Source organism: Gouania willdenowi, chromosome 6 (assembly GCF_900634775.1).
Source record: "Gouania willdenowi chromosome 6, fGouWil2.1, whole genome shotgun sequence".
In the NCBI taxonomy this organism is placed as follows: Eukaryota; Metazoa; Chordata; class Actinopteri; order Blenniiformes; family Gobiesocidae; genus Gouania; species Gouania willdenowi.
In genome coordinates, this window is record NC_041049.1 from 51,108,803 (window position 1) to 51,134,766 (window position 25,964).

At 37.1% G+C, this 25,964-nt stretch overlaps 1 protein-coding gene across 1 annotated transcript in view; it reads right to left on the reverse strand.

The window, feature by feature from the left end:
* tspan33b (tetraspanin 33b) overlaps positions 1-25,363 on the reverse strand; it is a 26,986-nt gene extending 1,623 nt beyond the window's left edge. Inside the window, exons 1-7 of the mRNA XM_028449874.1 lie at positions 25,236-25,363; positions 16,934-16,991; positions 14,664-14,791; positions 14,507-14,581; positions 9,532-9,627; positions 9,026-9,154; positions 1,253-1,414 (exon numbers count right to left, since the gene is read on the reverse strand). Of these exons, the coding sequence (XP_028305675.1) occupies positions 1,253-1,414; positions 9,026-9,154; positions 9,532-9,627; positions 14,507-14,581; positions 14,664-14,791; positions 16,934-16,991; positions 25,236-25,331 (744 nt within the window). The 5' untranslated portion in view covers positions 25,332-25,363. The remainder of the gene's footprint in view (positions 1-1,252; positions 1,415-9,025; positions 9,155-9,531; positions 9,628-14,506; positions 14,582-14,663; positions 14,792-16,933; positions 16,992-25,235) is intronic.
* Positions 25,364-25,964: the final 601 nt, after the last annotated feature.

Consider the following 25,964-nt stretch of genomic DNA (forward strand, 5'->3'; position numbering starts at 1 on the left):
ATAATCTTTAGGTTTTTCTCAGACTCTTACCTGTGATAGTCTACCTTTGAGAGAGCAGATCTTCTTAATGAGGATTGCTGAACATTGTATTAGTGGTGGGACGATCCTGGGCTCATGATAACGATATGATACGACATTTTTGGAAAAGAAAAAAGACCCAAAACAAAAAAGCAGTTTTAAAAATAACGCTACTTTTTTTGGCTTTTACTCTGATTATACTTGCGTATACTTTTGGTTTAACCTTTCCAACTCAAGTGACTATACTGTAAATTAAATAATAACATTATAAGACATGTTTTTCTTGTTTAAAGTACAACATTTATGCCAGTCTAAAATTAAAACCAAATCATGTCGTCATGATATTCTTCAAAAAAATAAATAGTAAAAAAAGCTTCCTCGCTGTATGAACATTATTTACTTAGTATCAACATATTTTCAAAAATATCAAACTAGAACAGTGTAAACAGCCCAGATTTAGGATATTTACATTTTCTCTTTCAACAATTTTAGCAAGGCTGTGTTTGAAATCGCATACTACACTGTCAATGAGTATATACTGTCTACTGTATACTATTGGTATGATTAGGATTTTAAATATACTTCAAAGTTTCCCCAGATGGATTTTGATCCTTCAACGACAAAAACCTGAATCACAGTGAGGCTAAATATCTGTTGATTCTCCACCTTTGAAAGTTCTGAAAACATTATAAGTGAGAAAGTGACAGTAGAATATCAACATGTGGTCAAAACTCGCGGAAACGCATTTTATTCCAACGTTTCCGAGGTTTTCGTATCCTTGCCATTGTGCTACTGACTAAACTTTTGGTTAACTTCAAAACAAGAGCTCTATTTACAAGAGGGTTAAAAAAAAAAAACAAAACTAATGGAAGACAAAAAGAGATGCTTTTGTCTTGAAAAGGGGATTTTTGATTTTTAGCTTGAAGCCAGTCCCAGGATGATTTTACGTTCCGCTCGCAATGCATCATGGGGCGTTTGAGTATGACTAGTGTGCCCACCGTGCATACCTAAAAATGTCCCAATATAGTATACATCCGGGTATTTCTCGCATACTCAGTCTTTCCACACTATCTAATTGGAATGTACTACATACTTCAACCTTTGGTCATTAACTGTCTCCTGCAGCTCAAAGGATCAGCCTATGTGTGGAGACAGTCCTATTGGCTACTAATGCTAGAGAGCTGGTAAATGATACAGACTGTCTGCAGGTTGTGTTTGTGTCGTTAGCAGGCACCTGAGGCAAGGCCACGCCCAGGGCGAGGGCCCCGACCACCAGCAGATGAGATTCAATCCACATCACTGCTCTGTCTGCGCAGCCGGCCGGGTAGATGGACTTGTTAGCGTCAAGATATTTCTGAGTTTGGATTCCAAAACCACACATGGTATTGATCACTGCCTACAGGACCAATGAGAACAGAGAGACAGGAGAGAGTATTCAATACAGACGCAATTATTTAACATATCAACAATTTAAGGGGAAAATTTCATCAATGATTTAATTTTGAAATTGTACCTATTTCTGAAAATACAAGGATTTTTGTGTCTGGCCCACTTGAGATTGTTCTGGGCCCTGAATTAAAATAAATGAACGTACAAATGATTAAATCTTGTCCTGATCATCTTCAAATACATTAATTAGAATCAGAAATAGTTTAATAATCCCAGGGGGAAATTATTTTTGTTCCAGTGGCTCCAAGTGGAATTTATAACAAGGTAAAGAAACACCAACAAAGATATATGGGTCAATGATTTGACGCCTAAATTATCTGTTCCAACTGCTTCAGTTAAAAATGGGTTTAAATCCATAAAAAGATAACATATTATGTAGTACTTCTCCTTCACATGTGCAAGAAATCCTCATACGTCATCACCCCCCCTCGAGCTAAGGGGACGGTGTGGAGTAGCACCTGGAGGCTGCACGCCCGCGCCCCCCAGCGGCTAGAAATCCTCTCCGCCCGGCCCCCGCCCCCTACACCTCTCCCCCAGACCCACCCCCCACCCCCCCACCCACATGCTGTCTGTGTTTTTGCCTTGTGCTTTGTGCATGTACGTCGAGGAGGTTATTTTCCCTAGTTTTACACTGACGTCCACTTTTCCCCTCACCTATCCTTCTGTTGTTTTCCTATTTTTCTCTAATTACGGGGCGCCCCCCATGCCCATGGAGACCCACAGTTTCTTCCGTTCTTGTCCTCCCATGTTATATGTGATTGTCTTTCCATGTTTCTTCAGACGGGATGTAACTGAAATGTTTGTACAGCACTTTGTGGTTTTTACCTGTGAAAAGCGCTTTATGAATAAAATGTACTTATTTGACCCACATACGTGACTAAAAAGTAAAACAGGTAAACAATGATTCATATTAACACAAGAATAAGGAGTGAATATTAAATAAGGATTAATACAAATAAAGATTGTACACGTACACGTCTTGTTTTTTTCTGGTTTGTTTTTATACAAAAGAAGCCACATGCATCCACTAACCCAGTGGTTCCCAACCATTTTTTGGATCGCGGCCCCATATTGATATTATATTATATTATACTGCATTTCATTTGAACTAGATTTAGATTTGACAAAGTGATTACTTACATAATAGAATACAGTTGTTTAGGATTGTGTTGTTTTAATTTGAATAAAAATGATTTAAGAAATCAGTTTAAATTTGATCAGACATTTTTTTTGAATAAATTATTATACATTCTAGGCGCCCCCACATGGGGTCACGACCCCAAGGTTGAAAAACCCTTCACTAACATTAAAGGTATCTAATAGCAAGCAGTGCAGTTGCAGTCCCTCACCAGCAGGTGGCAGCACTGCATAAACTCCTTTACCATTTAATAATTTATTTTTTAAATGTTTTTCCTTTAAGAAAAGGTTGCCTGTCTGTTTTCAGTGTAGCTTGATGTTAAATCAATAAACGTGTGATGGTTCTACATGAAGTGCTTTGTTCTGTTGTCAGCATTGGCTTTATAGCTGCGAGCTGCCTCAAGACGTGAGACATAATTTGGTATTTTTGTGAGCGTCTTTGTCTGATTGCAAATGTATATATTCATGCATGCACGGGTGCTGCATTTGCATATATACTGTTTGTGGGCTCGCGTGGATCCTCAAAGGCACACGTTCTCATTTTATGCACGTGTACAATGCTGCCGTGTTGATACTGGTGCATGAGACCGTGTAAAGGCTTTAAAGTGTGAAGTAGGAAAATCTTAATCTGCCTACACAGCAATAAAGTTTGGTAATGAAAGGCAATTTTTGAAGCGATGTTAACAGCTCGCTGTGCTTATTTTTGGGAAAGTGCATTTCCAGTTGTTTTGTCTCAGCTTGGTGTCGCTTTTTGATTCACTTCTTCAGCTTCTTTTCAGAGGATTTCACATAATGACTGAGCATTATCAACATTTTGCTAACTCGCTTACAATGACTCACACGTGACACCCAAAGGTCACAGCCCGGCCTGTGAGTATTAGACACGCATGGGAGAAATTTGCCATTTTCAGTAGACGACAGCCAACCAAACCTGGAGGAAAACTGAAGCGTTGCCACAGCAGTTGGAACCTGCAGGCGTTTACATGTTGCTTTAGCTTAGCGCACAGTCAACCATTCCTCGTGCATGTCTTTTCAATGTCAGGTTAATGAAAAATGCTGCTTGACCAAGCACAGCACAGCAGACAGGCACTTTATTTCCGCTGCCTGACATCCACTGTTACTGTTGACAGCACATGATGATTTAGTCATAGGCTGTGTTCAAAATAGCACACACTGTACTCTACACTACAAACTCAATGAGTATTTACTGCCTATTATAATATATACTATAAGTGTAGTAAGGAGGATTGGGATGACGACCGTTCCCACTGAAGTATACTTCCAGTTTAAGTTTACAGTATGTCAACTTGTCAGTGGATCCATAAAATTCGCAGACCACACATTTCATGCCAAGATTTTTGGAGACCCGCCATTGTGCTACTGACAAAACTTCCGGTTAACTTCAAAACAAGAGCCTTATTTAAAAAAGCATTAAAAACGAATGGAAGACAAAATGAGATGCTTTTGTTTTGAAAAGGGGATGTTTGATTTTTATCTTAAAGAAGGTCCCAAGACGATTTTACATTAAACTCGAGTGTACTTAGTATATTGTCCCGATATACAACCCCTGGCAAAGATAATGGAATCACCAGTCTTGGAGGATTATCATTCAGTTGTTTAATTTTGTAGAAAAAAAAGTAGATCACAGACATGCCACAAAACTTAAGCATAACCCATCATACTGCTTCACACCATTTACATTGATGTCCATCCCATATATCATTACGTGCGACCAGTACAAAAAGAAACCGTGTCTGTAGTGGTAGCATTACAGGGCATGGTGGAGGCTGCAAGACACCTAATGTTAACCTCACCACGAGGAACGCGTGTATCCTAATATCAGGTTTTTCCTGCAGTCTGTGCCTTCTCCTCTCCCTCTACCTCTCTTTTCTGTTTCAGGTGTCTTGAAGCTGGAGCTGGCAGTTCCTGATCAATGGTTCGCGGCTCAACTAGTGTGGAACACTCGGATGGTCTATCCTTCTATCCTATTCTGTTTGCTCCTCTGTTCACTAACCCCACCAGTTGAAGCAGATGCTGCCACATCTGGACCTGGTTCCACTGGAGATTTCTTCCTATAAAAAAGAGGGAGTTTTTTTCTTCCCACTGTCGCTAAATGCTTGTTCATGTGGATCTTGTTGGGTTCTTCCTTTCTTACTATGGACTATTATTTAAAATGGCAGCTTTCTGGCTTTAAGCAACACTAAAAGAAATCAAGAAAAAAAAATGTGGTAGTCAATAATAATTGCTTTCTTAGATTAAGCAGAGGAAAAAATATGGAATCACGAAATTCTGAGGAAAAAATGATGGAATCATGAAAAACTGATAAAAAAAAAACACTACAACGCAGCACTAATACTTTTTTGCACCACCTCTGGCTTTTATAACAGCTTGCAGTCTCTGAGACATGGACTTAATGAGTGACAAACAGTTCTCTTCATCAATCAGGCTCCAACTTTCTCTGATTGCTGTTGCTATAGATCAGCTTTGCAGGATGAAGCCTTGTCAAGGACCATTTTCTTCAATTTCCACCACAAATTTTCAATTGGAATGAGATCAGGACTATTTACAGGCCATGACATTGACCCTTTGTGTCTTTCGTCAAGGAAAGTTTTCACAGTTTTTTGCTCTATGGCAAGATGTATTACCATCTTGATAAACGATGTCATCGTCCCCAAACATCCTTTCAATTGAGGGAATATGAAACGTGTCCAAAATATCAACATTAACTTGTGCATTTATTGAAGATGTAATGAATGATATCTCACCATTGCCTTTCATCAATAACTGTGGACATTTACATGTTTTCTTCAGGCAGATTTATCACTGACTATGATTTTCATCCAGTCATCCACAGTCCACCATTGTTTTTCCTTAGCGCATTGTAACCTTGTTCTTTTCTGTTTAGGTGTAAATGATGGCTTTCATTTAGCTTTTCTGTATGTGAATCCCATTCTCTTTAGGTGGTTTCTTACAGTTTGGTCATAGACGTTGACTCCAGTTTCTGCCCATTTGTTCCTCATTTGTTTTGTTGGGAATTTTCTCTTTTCATGACGTATTGCTTTAAGTTTTCTGTCTTGATGCTTTGATGTCTTCCATGGTCTACCAGTATGCTTGCCTTTTACAACCTTCCCATGTTGTTTGTACTTGGTCCAGATTCTAGACACAGCTGACTGTGAACAACCAACATCTTTTGCAACATTCCGTGATGATTTACCTTCTTTAAGAAGTTTAATAATCCTCTCTTTTGTTTTAACTGACATCTCTCATGTTGGAGCCATGATTCATGTCAATCTACTTTGTTCAAAACCTCTCCAAGGTGTGAGAACTCCTTTTTAACTGCAGACTAATGAACACATTTAATCTGATGCAGGCGTTAGTTTTGGAAATAGATACTTACAGGGTGATTCCATATTTTTTTCCTCAGAACTGAGTGATTCCATAATTTTTCCCTCTGTTTGATCTAAGATATCTATTGTTATTGACTACCAATTTTTTTCTTCTTGATTTCTTTCAGTGTTTCTTAAAGCCAGAAAGTTGCCATTTTAAATGACTTTAGTTTTGTGGCATGTCTGTGAACTACTTATTTTCTACAAAATTAAACAACTGAATGAACATCCTCCAAGACGGGTGATTCCCTCATTCTTGCCAGGCGTTGTAGTATACATACATTTCTTGCGTACTCAATCTTTCCAAAAAACGTTATCCCGATAATTTCTGGTATTTATCACAATAACAATAAACATCACGATAAATTAAAAAAAACTATAAATAAATCAAACAATTCCCAACCTAAAGTGTAAACAGGTTCCTTGCAAACACAAATAAATGTGAATACATCAACGCTAGACACATTTAAAAAAGCTACAATAACTGCTGACTCACACAGCTCATGAGCTGATATTTTATGGAGTATATTAGTGCATGTGGATCACTATTAGTGTTATTGTATGTAATTCATTTATTTCCTCACTTAAAATGAAATTAATTTCTAAAAATGAAAAGCGCAAATAACTCTATTAGTGTTTTTACTGTTGCTGAATCTTGTTTCATTTATCTGATAATGAGTTACAAAAAGTTATGATTGAGAAATAACTCTGATTTCCTATAATTAAACCAGATCAAGCTGATGATTTAATCATTCAGTATATTTAGGTGTAATAATCTCAATGGTTACATTAGTCTAATGGGACCAGCTTTGTCTGTGAACACGTGAAATATAATTGAAAAATAGTAAATAGTGACATTAGCATTAGCATTTATGCTAACATTTATTTCACTCAACATATGACATGTTTAGCGTGTATCCTTCCATAGTAAAGTGTTAAATCTGACCATAAACAAATCAATGGCTCTCTGTGGTTTTATGACAGATAAGACGTGTTCTTTTAATATTTTTACTTGGTCTATTATTCCTTATAAGGAGAGGTTAGCATTAGCTCTTAGCCCAGTCTGTGTGTCGGTGTGTTAGCTTAGCATAGTTAGCTTTAGTTGAGTTTCCAGTTCATTATCGTTGCTACAGGTTCATCTCTGTCCCCGTGTTTGTGGAACTTTGGGTGGACCTGACGGAGGAACTTGAATCGGTTTCCTTTGTTGGATGGTTGTCTGGTTTTAACCAAGTAGCGGTTAAACAAACAACGATAGAGAGGAGGAGGACAACACAGATGAGAATACACAAAAAAGGACTGTTCAACAACTCAAGAATGTTTGACCAGAGAGACATGTAAACCCATGTAAATTTGCGATGGTAAAACAGGGGACGGGACCCGGATAAGCAAACTGCTTCTCTCGTCTCCTTTTTCGGCATGTACAAAAAAGAAAAAAAAAAAAAAAAAGTGAAGATAAATTATGTATCGCAGCACGGCAGCTTCAAGTAGCCGTGACGATCACCGCCATCTGTGTGTGGTGTGAGGGCTGAGGGCGGGAGCGGTGGTGCACACTACGGAGGCTTCGCTGCGGCGCTGCCGTGAACAGCTGTAGAGAATAAGAAGTTGTTGACAACAAACTTGTGTTCAATTTTGGCCCCTGGAACAAGGTTATTATGGGCATTCTTGGCTAAAGTGAGGGACAAATGGCCCGTGGCCCTCGCTAATTTCCGACAGGGGCATTTATCGTTTCTATCGTGGGATGACATATTCTTACAGGTGAGAATGTTTTTGACGATATATCTTGAAAGACTATATATTGCACATTCTTACTATCTAATGTGAAGGCACTACATTTTGATGTCAGGCTTAGTGTGAGTAGTACGTTAGTATGTCATTTCACACACAACCAAAGTCTCTTGACTAAAATGCTTAGTCATCAGGACTATTTCAGGTATAGTCTAATTTTTAGTTAAATAAATGACAATAAGATTGTATTAGACTAATATAAAGCACAAGAGTTTATGCATTTTTTTAGAGCTTCAGTTCCTATTGATCAACCTGATATGTGATGGTAATAATGTTTGGATGTGATCAATGCATCACACCACATATACACATTAGTTCTGATTGTATTTCATCCCATGCGACAAAATTAGAGTTTTATTTTTATTAGCTAACGAAAATTTCAATATACTGTATATCAATCTAGTTTTCATTCACATCAATGAAGTTGACGAAAACATGACAAACACTTTTAGTCAACAAAATCTTGACTAACATATGAGCCAGATAGAGAAATAATGAAGATTTGTTGTGCCTCTTGTTGGATTATTTGCTTTATAAATAAAGGAGTTTCTGACTTTATCTTCAGTTAATATCAACATTCTGAACAATAATATATATATATATAATTTTCATAGGCTTGGGAAGCCCAACTCTGTTTGTTCAGGGCTCTTTTTATCATGTTTCATGGCTTTTCCCTGCTTTTCCACACCTAACCCTAATGAGTGTTTTATCATGTAGCTCTACAAACAGCTTGATAATGAGCTACTTCCTACAACCAGGTGTGGTGGCATATAACACCCGTGTTCCATAAGCACTGGCTTTTAAATATATATCTTGCAACTTGAAGTTCTCACGTCTGAGACCTGCTGAAGAGGCTGCCATCGGTAGATCATGACTCTGTTTTGTTCTTTTTTCGGAAACAGCGATTCAAACAGCTTCTCACCCTGCAAGTGCTTCTCTTTCCTCACTCATTATTTTCCTTTCATTAGCTTATTGCCTATTCTGCAATAAAACCACCTCACTCACGCCTCTCTAAAAGTCACGGTTACCGCACTTTTGGAAATAAGTGACAATAACAGAGCTTGAAGACATCATGTGACTTCATTTACTGCTCCACAAAACTCATGTGGTGACTCTACTTTAGACGGAAAAAAAAAGACATTAAGCTTTCCTCAAAGCAGCCTTTTTAAGTTTAAGTGACTGTATCGTTGGCAGTTTTCCATAAGTGTGTATCAGTGTGTAGTGTGCATCTGCATAGCAGTGGAACAGACCTCTCCGGGAACAGGAGTGCAGCAGGAGTAAGGCACAGCACAGCGCTCCGAGCTCGGGTTCTCCTGTGTACAATTAAAGTAGAGGTTCCACGACCAATCGGTGTAGTTATTCCATCCACAGCACTTGAACTAAGTTGGTTGTTGTTTTTTAAAGAGAGAGAGAGAGAGAAAGAATGAGTGCTGCATATAAATTTAGAAATGCAGTCCTGCACTGCACATCCTGCCAGTCTGGGCTTCTCCCAATGGGAAAACCCTTACTTGCAAATGTGCCAGTATGTGCAGATGGAGATGGGATATTGCATGAAGAAAGCCACAGGGCACCGGAACTGTCTGTTATATGTAGCCTCTCATGTGGAAAGCCCTTATCAAGGTCAAAAATAAATAAGCATCACACACTGAGTTTAATGGCTGTGGTTCCTCAGCTTTTAATAAACCACTACCTGTGATCGATGTGATGATGCGTGTTATGTGGAAAGCTACAAACACTCAGGCAATGGGCAGGACACCTCACTCTGGATGTAATCCATTAGGTTCTGTAGATCCAAGTCATCCCGGTAGTGAACAATGGCCTTCTTTACGAATTTCCCCAAAGCATCTCGGGTCTGAAACGGGTAAACAATGGCTTTATTAAACAGAACAACAGAACTTTAATAACATCAGTTAAGCCTTTCGAGGAAAACTCGTCTGTTGACTAACTTTATTAAAATTGCTAGTGGCGATCGAGCGATCAATCAATCAATCTTTATTTATATAGCGCAAATTACAACAAAGGTCATCTCATAGCGCTATCAAAATAAAAGATTCATCAGAGTAAAGGAAAAAAACCCACAAAATCCACATGAACAAGCATTTAGTGACAGTGGGGAGAAAAAACTACCTTTTAACAGGTAGAAATCTCCAGCAGAACCAGGTTCAGAGGTGGCAGACATCTGCTTGGACTGGGATGGACAAACGTCTTTATGACTTGGCTGTTAAGGAGCTCAGTGAAACCTCTCTAGGTTATCTGGCTAGGTTAATTACTCTGGTTGTATTTAAAGAAAGATGTGCCGTGCCTGCTTGTGAAGGTCTTTAAATCAGCCACTGAACTTATTAAAAAGTAACTAAACCCCATATGGATATTAAGTTGATTGATCCTAGTCCAACTTTTATCATTTTAGTAAGTGTTTTAATTTTGCGTATTTTATTTAGTTGTAGAATGTTATGCAGAGTTACTGCCCTCTAAGGGTTGAACGCCGGCTATTACAACTGAATTTTGCTATTGGCTGAGACAAATTATATCGCGTCATTTGTACCTTTGTGCATCACCAACTTTCACTGTTGACCCCGCCCCTCCTATAAAGGCTGGGAGGAAGGTTTCGTCCAATCACAACCCTCAGTGAGCATTGATTGACAGCTCCAACTCCATTCTGCTGTGGTAATGTTTTTGCTCTGTGCTTTTATAAACAGCGGATTCTGGGTTCATCAAGCTTTGTGTGTATTTACAAACATAGAGTGTGTGTATCCCCGTCTGTCTCTGTGTGTGAACAGACGTGCATGTACTTCTTGTTGCTATGTGTGCGTCTACCTTGTTTATGAGTGTGTGTGTGTGTGTGTGTGTGTGTGAGGTGGTGTTCCAGGGCTCATGGCTGGAGAGCTATAGTGTCTGTGGGGTAGTGTGTACGTTGATGAGCTTGTGTGTGTGTGTGATTGTAGTAGCTGTCACTGTGCAGTGCTATGGTATGCCCTGACTGGGCGTGTCTTTGCTGCTCCAGGAGTTACGCCCATAATTAAATACATTTTTTAAATTTCCCCCTATCAGCAGAAAACAGGCGTTTAGTTACTCTTTAAATACACAGTTTAAGACATCGCCTTAGATGAAGTTTAACAGATTCTACTCAGTGGTTTATCTTTTTATCATTCATTTATTAATGCATGTTTTTATTGCAAAGTATTGTGTATTTTTTAAGGATGCATACTGCAAAATTAGTTTTTAGGGTATAACAATATTTCATGCATTGAACATTCTACGTGCATCTGTCTGTTTCCATACAGTTGAGCAAACAATACTGCAAATGTCAAAGGAGGGGCATCGTGTTGGTATGAAACTACGCAAAGAAAAGACCCTCTGCAGCAGTGGCACACCAAACATGAGCATTTTATTTTTAAACCAGCACACATACATGCTTTGGACCAATTAAAAAAACAGAGGAAAATTAAGTAAAACATTCCAGATTAATCTTAAGGAAAGTGATTCATACAGTATGTTAAATATTGACTTTGGATGACTTTGGACAAATTATGTAAATATGTAGTTTATACATTCCTCTTCCCTTTAGATTCTGAAAGCCAAAGAGCCAATAGTTACACATAATAAGTTAAACTCGTGCACTGTATTCAAATGAGAGGCAGAGCTGGAAATTTCATTAGGCTGCTAAAAAAGCTCTAATAGAGTTCACTTGAACAGGTTGTTGGTAGACTGGGTCTGATTTATGTGTTTTTACTAAATTATGGATTTTCAAACCTTGCCCTGGACCCCTTTCTGTGTGTTGTCTATTCCACCGTGTACTGTCAAAGTACGCCATTAGTGCCCCCTTCAAAGGTTGGGTTTGAATGGAACATTTTTCTTCAGTTCCACTTTGAAGTTCCAAAGCATTAGAATCACTTTAGCGAGAAAGGAAAGGATGCTGGGAGTGTTGTTGAACTGCTTTGTGTAGCAGCAGGTAGTCCAACACTGGGGAGACGAGCGCTGATATCACAGGACACCTTGATATACTTCACACTGCTGGGAAATGTTTTCTCTACTGCCTGCTGTTGTTTTCACACTCACTATAAACTGTAATAAGATTAGTGGATGTTAGAAGGAGCTGTAACATGTGTTTATACCTCGTTCACGCACAGGATGTGTATTATGTAGAAAACAGCAAACAGCCTATACATTAGTGACCAAATTCAAAAACGGATTCAATGCAACAACAATCAGGTTAGGGTTGGTGTCCAACTCGAGGCTCGGGGGCCGAATCCAGTCCTTTAAAGTAGGGATTGTCAACCTTGGGGTCAGGACCCCATTTGGTCGCCAGGTGCCTTCAAGAAACTAAGAATATTTTCGGAACAATTTGAACCCATTCCTGCTTATTTTGACAGTTTTTCTGCAACTACACTAAACCTATTTTCATCACCTTCTTGCCATATTTCTGCTCCTTCTAATTTTTAATGCATTTTTACCACATTACTCCCATTTCTGGCATTTCTCTATCAAATTTCAATGCCTTTTCTGCACATTTTTTCCACTTTCAAGCCATTTTCAGCACTTATAAACCCTTTTCCACAGCTTTTCCCACCTAATGTAAAATATGTTGACCCATTATTGTCACGTATAACCTGTTTTTTTCCATCTTTCAGGCTTATTTTTTGCCAATTTAACCACATTCACGATTTGTTATGCCCATTATTTTCCAGTTTAAACTACACTATTTATACATTCTAAACATTACATTACATTCCGCCCTGCATTTCTGCCACTTTTAAGCCAATATTGACACTTTGAACCCTTTTTACCACTTTTTCGTCAGTTTTTGGCTACTCTAATTTGCAGCTTTTAACCAATTTCTGTAGTTTTTAAAATCCCATTTCACAACTTTTTAAATCAATTTTAACCCATTTTATTTCTGATTAAAACAAGGATTTATGGCCCCAGAAAGCTCTCCCCTTTATTCCCCCTTATAGATGGTTCTGTCTCTCCATGACTGTTCTTCAATGTTCATGTCTGTGTTCAACCACCTTTAGCGACAGTGGGGGTCCCTTTATTTTGGGGGTCGCGTCCTGAAAACTTTGAGAACCACTGCTTTAGAGCATCAAGTTTGGCCCGCAGCATATGAAATTACAGAAAACATTTATCTCAGTTTTCCCCACGCTTTGATCACATGATGGCAGTCATTTTTAATCGCAAATTGTTGAAATAAAAAATCCTGCAATTCTATTAAAATTATTCCACATTTTTTCCCCAAATTGGGGGAAAATTAGTCACAAACTGAAGGAAATGGAAAGTTTGGATATTGTCTGTAACTTTCATTAATTTATATGTATTTATAGGGCGGAATTAATGTTGAAATTGCTTGTTTTCCCACCTAAAATTTGCGGCCTACTTGAGATAAAACTGGTCTGTATTTGGCCGTTGAACTGAATTATGTCTGTGCCTGTCAGACGTAACTCAGGTCACAGACACAGATGGTGTCATTATTAAATAATAATGTACTGCAGTCCATTTGTACTCAGAGAATCAGGCGTTTTCACACAAACTTCTTCACCAGATGGATGACTGAAGTGCTTTCTCTGAGAAAATAAGGTCACGCCATAAAGAAATAAGCATTCCACACACGCGTCCTATCAACAAGAATAAATAATACCTGAGCGAGGCATGTGTCTATTTAAATGTAGACTTTTGTGTTTTATCGTAGGGCCCTGATGGTCTCACAAAAACTGCGTTGTTGTACCTCATTAGTTGATAACTAGAACAGTGTTTTACAACCTTGGGGTCGGGACCCCATGTGGGATCGCCTGGAGTTTAAATGAAATGTCTAGTAATTGATTAAAAAAAAAAAAAAAAAAAAAAAACACTGATTAGAATTACATTTTAGATTTTGTATTTGTCTTTTTGAAATTAATACACACAATCTTAAACAACTGTTTTTCATAAAATGGGCATCATCGGGCAAGGTTTGAGTATTATGATGGAAATAAATATAAACATACTTGTACAGGACTATAATATAATTAAAATAGGGCATAGCATAAATTTGATACAGATTTAGAGTCATTTTAAAGATTTTTCAAAACCAGCCAGTCGCACAACATGATATTTTGACCCTTTGAATAACAGAATAAATTACAAAAGTAATTCAGTATGTGACATTTAAAAAAAAACACAACATATTTGGTAACTTTTTATGCATTTAAACCTTTTTTTTTAACTAAAAGAAATGCAGTTGGACAGAATATTTAGGTGTCATGTCATTGACCCACTATACATAATAAAACAAACAATTCTTGTTGTCAAAATGGGGTCACGATCCAAGAAAGGTTGAACTACAATGAAGTAAAATCTGCTGAATAAGTTTAAATCTGTTTCTGTATCAGAAAAATGGGAGAGGATATAAAGCCTTAATATAAAGTGTGAGCTGCTTAGTGTGTCCTTGGTATTGTGTGTGTGTGTGTGTGTGTGTGTGTGCTTTGCTGTTCAAGCATTAGACACATTTCCCCAGTGGACCCAGTGGGCTGGTCTTTGGCTTCACATTCCTGCCTTTATTAAGCAGAATACACTGTAGGTATCAAAATAGTGCAGAATGTGCCAAAAAAGGGGGAGAAAATAGAAGGAATCAATGGGGCTTGTGGTCGATGCTGTCACTGAGGAAGAGAACTAGAGACCAAATGTGACCTTGGAAGGGTTTCTCATTTCACTCAAGGCAGCCAAGCAATACACGTGCTATCAGGGAGAAGGTAAGATACCTGATCAGAGTAGAAAAAGCCCAGAATTGCAATGGCCAGCTGAGTGAGGAAGACCAGAGTCAGGCTGAAGGAGAACTATAGGAGAAGGAAAATAAGCGTTTAGTCAATCTTTGGATCTGGTTAACCAACGTCAGTGATGTGCAGTAAAACCTATTACCGTCTTAAGGAGGCGAATGTTCTCTCTGAGGGCTCCGATGCATCCACAGAAAGTGATGAAGAACATGACCACCCCCACTACAATTAGGATGACTGCTGGGTCGATGAGGAAAGTGTCCCGTACTGTGTCTGGCAGAAAAACAGCCTCTGTTTACGTAGACACACACACTCTTCCTCCTATCTGCATCTAATTAATTACACTTTAAATGGATTAATATTATTATTTTCTTTTTTAACACTAGCTGCTTCTATTCTTTGAAAAGATCATTGATAACAGAAGATTTAGGGTTAGAAGATGGACATAAACAAATATTCCTGAAATACAGTTCAACCTGGAAGCTAGAGCAAATCAACCGTATCACTAACAACCAGAGGTGTAAAGGGTGCTGATATACGTATTCTACTCATGTAAAAGTACTGTTACTTGATTGAAATTGTACTCAAGTACAAGTACAAGCAAGTTATACATAAAATGTTAAAGTCCAAGTAAAAAGTAGCTCAATTAAACAGTAAACATTCATGAACTCTAAAACATTTAATGCTGTTTTGGCGCCGTGCGTTATGTTTAATCTAGTTGATGGGCTATGATGTGATGTATTTGATTGTTGTCTGGTTTTTTAATTTTTTGTAGTTTCACAATGTCTGTTGATCATTTTAAAACATAATAATCCTTTACTGGGTGTAGATATGTAATAAAGTACTTTACTTCTTTTAAAACGTACTTAAGTACAAGTAAAATGACTGATTTAGAAATATACTGTATACTCCACAAAGTATCGATAAAAGCAACTCATTTACAGTAACGTGAACACTTGTAATCTGTTACTTTCACCTCTGCTAACAAATACATTTGCTTGGTTTGTGTTTGATCATTTAATAGCTCTATAAAAGTCTACAGCTAAAACAGATTTCACTCTATTATTTTCAGCATGGTCACCTACTGTAAACTACTGTAAGATTTCTCTTTAGGCGAATGGACAGAGCAGCTGTTTTTAGGCTCTGCAGCGGTCAACATCTGTCAAAATTAGTGTAATTAAGGGAAAGAGGAGCCTTGGCTACAGAGTCATGGTCAGCCAAGACGCACTGATGCAAAAGTGAAGGCTGGCAAATGTGATCTGCTCCAACAGAGGATCTACAGCAGCCAGATAGACGCGCTGTAGGCGGGGCCAGTTTCTGCCTCACAGCAAAAATGTTCTTATTGATTTTTAAACTGTTAAATGGTTTCTAATCAAGTAAAGCACATTGAATTCCCTAGGATATGAAATGCATATACAAATACATTTTTTTCCTATTGTTCTCCCTGTGTTTGTGTATATCAGACATGAACAACTGGCAGCCACAGGCGGCCCCTTGGTCTAATTGTGTGCATAAACATAAATATCTTAAAAGTGACAAATAATACACAAAACAAGAGCAAAAACAGAATAATAAAAATACATTAAAAATTACATACTGTAAGAATACACAAAAATACAAAAAGACAAAAAAGGATAACAAAAATACACAAAATGACTATATCAATATCAGAAGACGACAACAAAAACACACAAAATGCCTCCAAAAAACAGACAAAACCAGAGAAAACCTCACAAAATGACGACCAAAATTAACAAAAAATAATAGAAAAATACACAAAACAAAAACAAATAGAACTAGAGCACATGGAGAGCGCAGACCTCTGCCAAGTACAGCACGAGTACCAGGCGCGACATACAAGCAATGCACTTCTCTACCACTACTACATTACCCATAAGCCACCGCGCTTAAAGGAGCAGGCTCAGGCACAGCTCCTATTTTCCTATTTCTTTTGGTATTTTCTCATTTTTGGTAATTCAGAACATCACAGAAATGTAATCACCTGTTCCTTGTCCCATTATCAACATTTCATCCAAATTTGTTCATGACCTTTCAAGTTATCTTGCTAACAGACAAACAAACAGATAAACGCAGGTTAAAACATAAAAACATACAAATCCCTCCAAAAACACACAAAGGCTTTGTTCTTTCCTGTATTAATGCTCATATTGGTGGTTTTTCTAAAGAGTTGTCTATCCCTGCTGTAGATTATCTCTACATGTATTAAACGTCCCCACCTCGCTACCTAAGGCGGACTTTGAAAACTTGTTCCAGATACCTCAGCACAAGTTCAAGAATAGTGACTACCTGACGAGTCCTGTTGTTTCGGGAGCTAAAAGCAAATGTACATAATGATAAATAGGTTGTTAGAATGTTAAGCCTGTTGGTGTAATGTGTGCTACTGTTTTTAGTTACCTGTAGCTTTCTGAATTTTTGCATAAACACCGATAACCACAATCAGCAAAGAGAAAACCTGTGGAACGGAGAAAAAAAGACAGTTTAAGACATGTTTACATCCAAAATGTCCTCTGTTTTGTTTTGTAACCATAATAAAACCAACATCAGCAATAAAGTATATAATATAATAATAATCCCAGTATGTTTAGGCTCATTGTGTCCCCTTATTCACACCATCAGTATTTATTATGACAAATGTATGTAAAGAAAATAAGGCACGCTAAGGGCTTCCTTAGGGGGCTAAAGTGCCTTAGGTGTATTTTATGGGAATACATTTTTCTAATATCAAAGTTTATTTTTATTATGACTAAACATAGTTTCTGTTGGAGAAACATTTGACTTTAACATCGTCCACAAAGTAAGTTTTAAAGCATCCATTTAAAGCAGTGTTTTTACTTCATTCTGACCATGATTTCTTGTGTTTGCCCCCAAAAACTCTGCCAAAAAGACTTCCCAAAATGTTTCTGGTGTTTTCACTAAAAGTTGCAGCAAAACAAAGGGTAGATGTTTAATTTGGGGCTTAAACAAAAAATATCGGAATCCAGCCGAAATTGAATATCTTGTGGTGTGAGGTGATATCACAGGGCAGGGGTGGACTGGCCATCTGACATACCAGGCATCGTCACCGTGGGTCATCGACCCAAAATGGGCCACGCTACGTTTTTTTTTTTTTTATATTTATTAACAAAGCAAGTGGTAACAGGTGGCCAAAAATGGGCCAAAGGTGGCAAAAACATGGCAAGAAATGAGTGAAAAAGTGACTAAAATGGGCCAGAAACAAGTCAAGAGTGGCCAAGAAATGGCCACTCTTGACGGGGGAAAAGGGCAAAATGTGGCAAACAATAGTGAAAAGGAGCAAAAATGTGGAACAAAAAGGCAAAATCAAAGGAAGAAAGCAAACAAGTGGGATTTATTGAGCTAAGGTTAGCTTATTTGGATGAAAAGTGGCCAAAAAATTAAAGAAAGGACAAAAAATTGGTAAAAAATGTCAAAAAGAACTTGCAAAAATGGACAAAAAAAAATCACTAAAATCTGAAAACAGTGTCAGAACCTTTGGAAAAGAGGCAAAAATTTAGGCAAAGGAAGTTGCAAAATGACCAAAGAATAAAGGTGTGTCCCACTTTTAAGGTTTTCTGGGGGAATAATAATTAAAATTCAGACATAAAGAGCCATATGTTGAGCATTACTGATTTAAACATAAGTCTTCTACGTGGTGTTGATGATAATGTAGTGGGTGGTCTGGGTGGAAAATGCCAGGACTGAATTTTGGTCCCAGTTCGACCCTGTCACAGTAATACAGAGAACAAACTAGAATAAAAATGAATTACTGTCCTCCATGTCTGAGGAAGAAACATTAGAAATCACATTTTTATGCATCTGTTTACAGGACTTTATGTCCAGTAATGCAATACACAAAACTTTTCAAACAATGTCAAAAAGAGATGTTTACAATAGAGATCGCAACAAACTTTCAAGTGGCAATTTGAACCTTTTACATCTTTTTCTGAGCAAATTCTTTTCATTTATCGATTTATGAGGCTCCATTGTGTCTTCATAAAAATATTCTCCAGCAGCTTTAACTGTAATAGATGAAAGATTACTTTTAAAAGCTGGATGAGAACACACAATACAGTGAGTGAAATAAGTAAGTAATCATAACTCCCAATCTTACCATGGTTAACGGCATTTTAATTTTCTTTGACAGGTTCCACTTTGATTAATTACTGAATCTGTGTCCGTCTTTGTGCATTAATTAAAGAAAAAAGCCCCTTTCCTTTGACGTAAATGTTTGTTGTTTTGGTTTCACTGACCTTCATGACCAACTCATATTTAGTTCAAAGTTCCTTTGAATGGTTTTATTCCACCACTTGTGAGTCAGTAACCTTCTGTGAGATGACAATAACTGCTGAAGCCTAATGTGTGTATAATGCACATTCTTTGCACATCTTCTCTCCAAGGCTTGCGTATTAAAGCTCATTTTTAAAGGTTTTGTCTGTCAAGTCTGAGTTTGTGTGTGCACCTGCAGCTCAGTTTATCAGTTTTACACTGTGTGTGTTCGTGTGAGCATCAGAGGCAGCAGGGTGCGATTTCAGCAGGAATCTATTCCACTACTGTTTTCAGGCTTTTCTAAAGGATTCTCTCCCCTTTAGATTGTGTGTGGAGCTGAAAACCAGCTGAACTAAGCCATGGGGATGTGGGGACAAAGACCTGATGGATTAGGGCTGCAGTGTTCACTTCTGAGTCGGCGTCTGATAAACACAGTCAACATAGGCTGTGGTGCTTTCTGCTGATTGGCTCTGAACACAATAAGAGCGGCTCAGTGTTTGAACCCCTCCTGTTTATGTGTAGGACTGGATCAATTGTGATATAATGGCAGAGGTGAAAGTAATGGATTACAAGTACACATGTTACTGTAATTGAGTTGCTTTTATGGGTACTTGTACTTTTTGGAGTATATTTCTAAATCAGTCATTTTACTTGTACTTCAGTACATTTTAAAAGAATTAAAGTACTTTATTACATTTCTAAACCCAACCATTACTGGGAAAATGATTTTATGATATTATGTTTTAAAATGATCAACAGACATTGTGAAACTATAAAAAATGAAATGACAAGACAACAATCAAATGTGTCACATCATAGCCGACCAACCAGATTAAAGCTAAAGCACGGCGCCAAAACAGCATTAAATGTTTTGGAGTTCATAAATGTATCTATACTTAGAGCCTGATAATGTTTTTTTTGTTATTTTGAATTGAATTTATTGGTGTTATTCTATTTTTGAAAAAGAATTGTACATTTTGACAAACCTTTTATCTTATACAGATGCTTTTGTGGAAAATAAATTAGTTTCCAATTGTGGTAGATTTGGTCTGTTCCTTGTTAAGTTTATACATGAGATGTTTACTGTACGCAAGGGAACAGTGGCAAGATTTATTACTAAAAATGAACGTGGGGGCGAAAGTAACTAATAACTTTTACTCTAAGTACTATTTATTGAGCTACTTTTTACTTGTACTTCAGTATTTTATGTATGACTTACTTGTCCTTGTACTGGAGTAAAGTATTTCATTACATTTCTAAACCCAACCATTACTGAGTGAATTTTAACTTTTTGTGGTTATTTTTGCCATTTCATGGTCTCTTCATAAACGCTTATAAATGTTGCTCTACGTAGAGCCTGAGAATTTTTTTGAAATTTGAATTGAATTCATTGGTGTTATTTTATGAGCAAAAATAATTGTACATTTTGACAGTCCTTTATTTTATAAAGATGCCTATGTGGAAAATAAATTCATTTCCAACTGTGCGAGATTTCTTTTTTTTCTTCTGTGTAGTTTTACGTTGGTTGGCAACGGTTTGCAAGGGAAAAGTAGCAAGATTTATTACCAAAAATAAAAGGTGGGGGTGAAATTAACTAATAACTTTTACTCTAAGTACTATTTAATTGAGCTACTTTTTACTTGTACTTGAGTATTTTATGTATGAATTACTTGTACTTATACTTGAGTAGAATTTCAATCTAGTAACAGCACTTCTACTTGAGTAGGATATATTAGTACTTTTTACACCTCTGTATAATAGTGATGTAAGGTGATGTAATAGTGATGTAAGCCAGATCACATCTGGCTACAGATGTGATCTGGGTACGAAAGAAGCAACGAGGCACCTTTAGGTTCTAATGGAAGCTTCTATCCTGTTTTGGCCGGGAAACTTCCGTATTCTACCCCTCTTTCCTGCCATCGTCCCGTATTAGTATTTTCCCGTAAATGTCCCATATTTTAATGTAATAATAAAAAAAAAAAAATTCCTCTATCTCTCTAAACTGAAGGCTGTCACGAGCCTTGTTAGAACGGCCACCTGAAATGGCCTGAGTGGCAGTTCTAGCGAGATTAGTGCCGACAACAAACCCAGAAACAACTCAGAAGAGAGATGGATGTAAGAAGACGTTCCGGTAAAAAAAAAAAAACAAAGAACTGGTGTAAATACCCTGGTATGTGGGACAAAGAGTTTACCTTCATAAATAGCATCAGGATGGGATACATTTACATGTTCTGTTAGATTAATAACTGAGATTTTAACGTCTACCACGGGGGAAGGAATGACGTAAGTCAGCCAATCACAAGCTCCACAAATATATACTCTTTTCAAAAAGTGTTAAAGTCTGAAACAAATGTGTCTAATAAGTCATTACTGAATACCAGAGAACCACATGAGTGAGCATGAGAAATTACAAGAAAATATGTAATGAAATTTAATGTAAATGTCTAACTTCAAGACAAGCAACATGAAATTAAATGTGTTGACTTGTATATGAACTGTAAATAAATGTGCTTCACAAACCCATTTATGTTTTCATTTAGGCTGTTTTATAATTTAGGAATTAGAGCTGGGCAATATATCGAGATTCAAGATATATCAGATTTTTTTTTGGTGATACAGAAAACTACAATGTGGCAGTTATTGATATACAGGTGCTGGTCATATAATTAGAATATCATGAAAAAGTTGATTGAAGTGAAGATGTTTAAGCAGTTGTTTGTTAGTTCAGGGACTGCTCTGCTGTAAATAGGCTTATACTCACCCACCCACTGGAAAATAGATACTACAGGTTGGCCGGTTCGACAATATATATTAATGTATATATACAACTATATAGTCTAAAAAATAATCACATATGGCATAACAGCCATGGACATGTTTCTTAACACTCAAATTTTTATTTTAGGTATTTAAGACATATTTAAAAGTTGAAAATTATACATATTGCACCTTTAGGACACAGACTCTCTCAAATTCAGCCAAACATTGGAGAGTTCTGTGCATCCTTTCAACCTCTCATTAAAGTTGTAGCTAGTTGTATTTCAGTTTTAAGGTGATACATATGTGGTATTACTGCTATATGTTTGATAATACATAACATGTTCAATCAATACATGTTTGGTAGATATATTTTACCAAAATTAAAGAGATTGTTTTTTCACTGAAAATGCCCGTAGTCTATAAATAATGCAATCTATCTATAATGCAAGAAAGGTCTGCGTGCGTGTGTGTGTGTGTGTGTGTGTGTGTGTGTGTGTGTTTGTGGAGCGAATATCTCCCCAACGCTGTGTTTGTTTGACCTGGAACTTTATGAACAGCTTGCACATAACCCGAGTGTGTGCATTTTGGACTTATTTGGTGATTTCAAAACGTTTATTTTCATGTTTGTTTGCTGTTTAGACCGGACGGACGGGACCCGGAAGTTATTGGCGGACAATGGCCACGGCTGTGTTGAAGGCAAACAGCAAAAAATGCACATTTCTCTGCAGATACGGCATTATAAACGCTGATATTTTCACCAAGTGTTATATAACCAAATGCGCACATTGGATGTACATGCTGAACACACACACAGCCGTTTAGAGAGAGAGTTGTGACAACGGAAGAGTTCCCGGAATTTTCAAATAGTTCCTGCGGGTCAGTTTTTTTTTTGTTTACACACTCGTTTCAACAACCTGTGACAGAGTATGTGCACACGCTCAGCTGATGCGCGTGCGTGTGTGTGTGAGAGAGAAACCATGGAGGAGATGGAGAGAGTCCCACACAGCAACCAGGATGAGGACAGGTAGCGACACACACACACACACCTCAAAATGCGTACTAAATGAGTAAAATGAAATAAAAAACGAAACAGTATTTATACAAAAAGTACACAAAACGACAACAGAAATGCACAAAAATATAGAAAAAAGCTCCAAAAACACACAAATTATTCTAAAAATATACATTACAGAAAAATACACCAAACGACAACAAAAATATGAAACGACTCAAAATACACAAAACTAAATATTTATACAAAAAATGCACAAAAACACAACAGAACGGTACAAAAATACACATATTGACTCCAAAAAAACATACATTACAGAAAAAAATCACCAAACAAAAAAAATATAAAAATGAGTAAAAAAAACATACATTTGTCATGTTTCATAGAATTAAACCAGGTAAATCGCACACACTATTTTACTTTGCACCCACAAATAAACCCCTTTATACCACTACAGAGTACAGAGTATGTACACCTCTTTGTACATCCAACCTTCAAACACATACTCATTTGACCAGAACTGACAACTCTACTTATGCTCCCACTATATGAATACATACTTCTGACAGGCACTGTACTAGTTAATTAAATGAAGCAAACAAGTGATAATTCTGAAAAAGATGTTTTGCTGTGTGCTTACAGATTCTTCTTTTTTATTATCATGTATTATTCCTCAACAGGATAGGTCAAACTCAGAAACAAATTTCACTGTAGGGATACAATGTAGTGTATATGACATTACGTTGTCATGTTCATGGTCAAGTGTACAGGAATCGGAGGTACATGACTTCAGGTTAAATGTCTGTGCTCGTACGGGACTGTGAAAAGTTTGGAAACAACTGTTTGTAAAAAAAAAAAAAAAGATTTAATTATACATCTTGTGTTTTAATTACATTTTTTTTTTGTTTTTCTGGGAGTTCCTGTTCTTCTTCTTTTATTTTTTAATTTTACAAACAGGGAATCCAAACAGCAGGCTTTTTATAGGGAGCTGATTGCTCTTTATGGAACACTCATAAAGTAAATATTTGTAGATTAAAACGTCTGCATGCTGTTGAAATCCTTATTAAAATCAAATTAAACCAAAGCACAACAAAATATATAGCATTTAAATTTGCATACTAACAAAGTGCTGAGCTGAAAAAAATTTGTGTGCATACGCATTTGTGTAATCATTGACTCTGATTACATTTCAAACCCAATTTTAATCTGTAAAAAACTTATTTTAATATTTTGGTCCTTTTTTGTTTAAATAAAAAACAATGCAGGGTTTAGTGCATTCATTTATCTGCAGAGGTGTGCGTTGCGTGCCCCCATTTAAGAACTGATTGAATAAAAGTCTGGTGTTCAGTTTGCTTTTTGATGGTTTTAGTTTTGTTTGTGGTTTAACCAGTTGATCAAATACATCGATCAGTTTGAATAATTAAAAGCTGTGCGTGTGATAGTGTTACGGTTCCTTCCTGATCTACATTTTATTTCTAATGCCTCCTTCCATCAGGATCCATTGCTGCATCACGTGTACACAATGTGTGTCGTCATGTTCTGTAACAGTCTCGCCGACAGCACTTCAAAGCTCAGTTTATTAGTAACTTTTTGACCAACAGAGGAGTCGCCATTCTGACAGGTGCTTTAAAGCTGAGCATGAGTCAGCATTCAGCTGACCTGATGAGAATAGACTCAACATGTGCAGCATCTGAGTGTCCAGTGTCCATATATAACCAGAGCCAATTTGAAGCTTCTGCTGCTCTGGATATTCACTGCTTTAAAGCCATCATTTTATTTATTTAACTGGAAGTTTTAGTGATTAATTGCTCCTCATTTTTGATTTTTGAAAGCTAGAACTCACTGATAGCATATCAACCATTTGTGTTGAAAAGTGTCAGTTTGTCGTATTTTTCGGACTATAAGGCGCACCGGATTAATGAATGGGTCTGACTGGGTCTATTTTCATACATAAGGCGCACCGGTTTGTTATTATTATTATTATTATTATTAAGATGCATTAAGCAAAATAAAATAGTCAGATAAGTCAAACCTTATTCAACTCATTAACAATAACTCAACATTGTTCAAGTTTAACACATAAAATACAGAACAATACACTCACTTTTTCAGTTCAGTATGTTGAAGCACAGTTGTTAATTTCATATATAAGGCGCACCTGATTATAAGGCGCACTGTTGATTTTATTAAAGGATTTTAAGTGCGCCTTATAGTCCGAAAAATACGGTACTGATAAATCCTACTCAAGTAGAAGTACTGTTACTTGATTGAAATTGTACTCAAGTACAAGAAAGTCATACATAAAATACTCAAGTAGAAGTAAAAAGTACTCAAAGTTACTATTACTTTCACTCTCCAGGTTTATTTTTGGTAATACATCTTGCATTACGTTTAATCTTAGTCGTCATCTTTTGTAGTTTCACAATGTCCATTGATCATTTTAAAACAAAAAATAATAATTTACTCAGTAATGGTTGGGTGTAGAAATGTAACTAATTACTTTAATTATTTTAAAATGTACTTAAGTACAAGTAAATGTATTGATTTAGAAATATACTCAAAAAAAGTACAAGTACCCATCAAAGGAACTCAATTACAGTAATGTGAGTACTTTCCTTACTTTCACCTCTGTAAAGAATATTAAGAGGTTCAATTACTCACCCAAAACAGGAAACTAAAGAAGAAGAGAAAGTATCGTATCCAGGGGTTAACGAAGGAGAAGGTCTCAGCGCGGTTATGGTTTAATTTCCTGTCCATTCTTGCAGATTTTGAACAATCCAACAGAAAGTTATATTAGTGTTAAATAGTATTTTAAAGCCCCACCCTGCAGATACAGCAGCCCTGTGAATCTGTGAGGAGGGGGATGTTTGGACCACTGCACTGTTGGGGGGGGGGCTATACCCATAAAGGGTTGGGAGGGGGATCTGTGACACTATCCTACCACGTTGGAACGATCCAGAGTGATCCATGCACGCTGACACGCTGACAGGCCACACAACAACAACACTGTGCTGACGGAGGCTGAACGCTTGAGAAGCTTTGGTTTGTTGTCGGTTTGCAGATCTCTCACCTCCTCATTTCACTCTTGTCTTCATTTGTACTCCTTCTTCCAACATCTTGTGTCATATTCCTTCAAGCATACTTGCACTGCTGATTTAGCATTAATGGAAATGGCTTCTGAAAGGCTTGTGTTTTAGTCATGAAATTACATTCTCAGATGAAGACGTAGTCCTCCAGAGAATAAAAAGAGAATTATGAAGAGCGAAGCCCAGCCTGGGACATCTGAAAGAGAAAGAACGTGTCATTTTGTTGAATAACATGAAAAAAGATCTTGTTTATTTCACATTTGTGCTAAATTAAACACAATTGAAGGAGAAAATGTACTGTCAT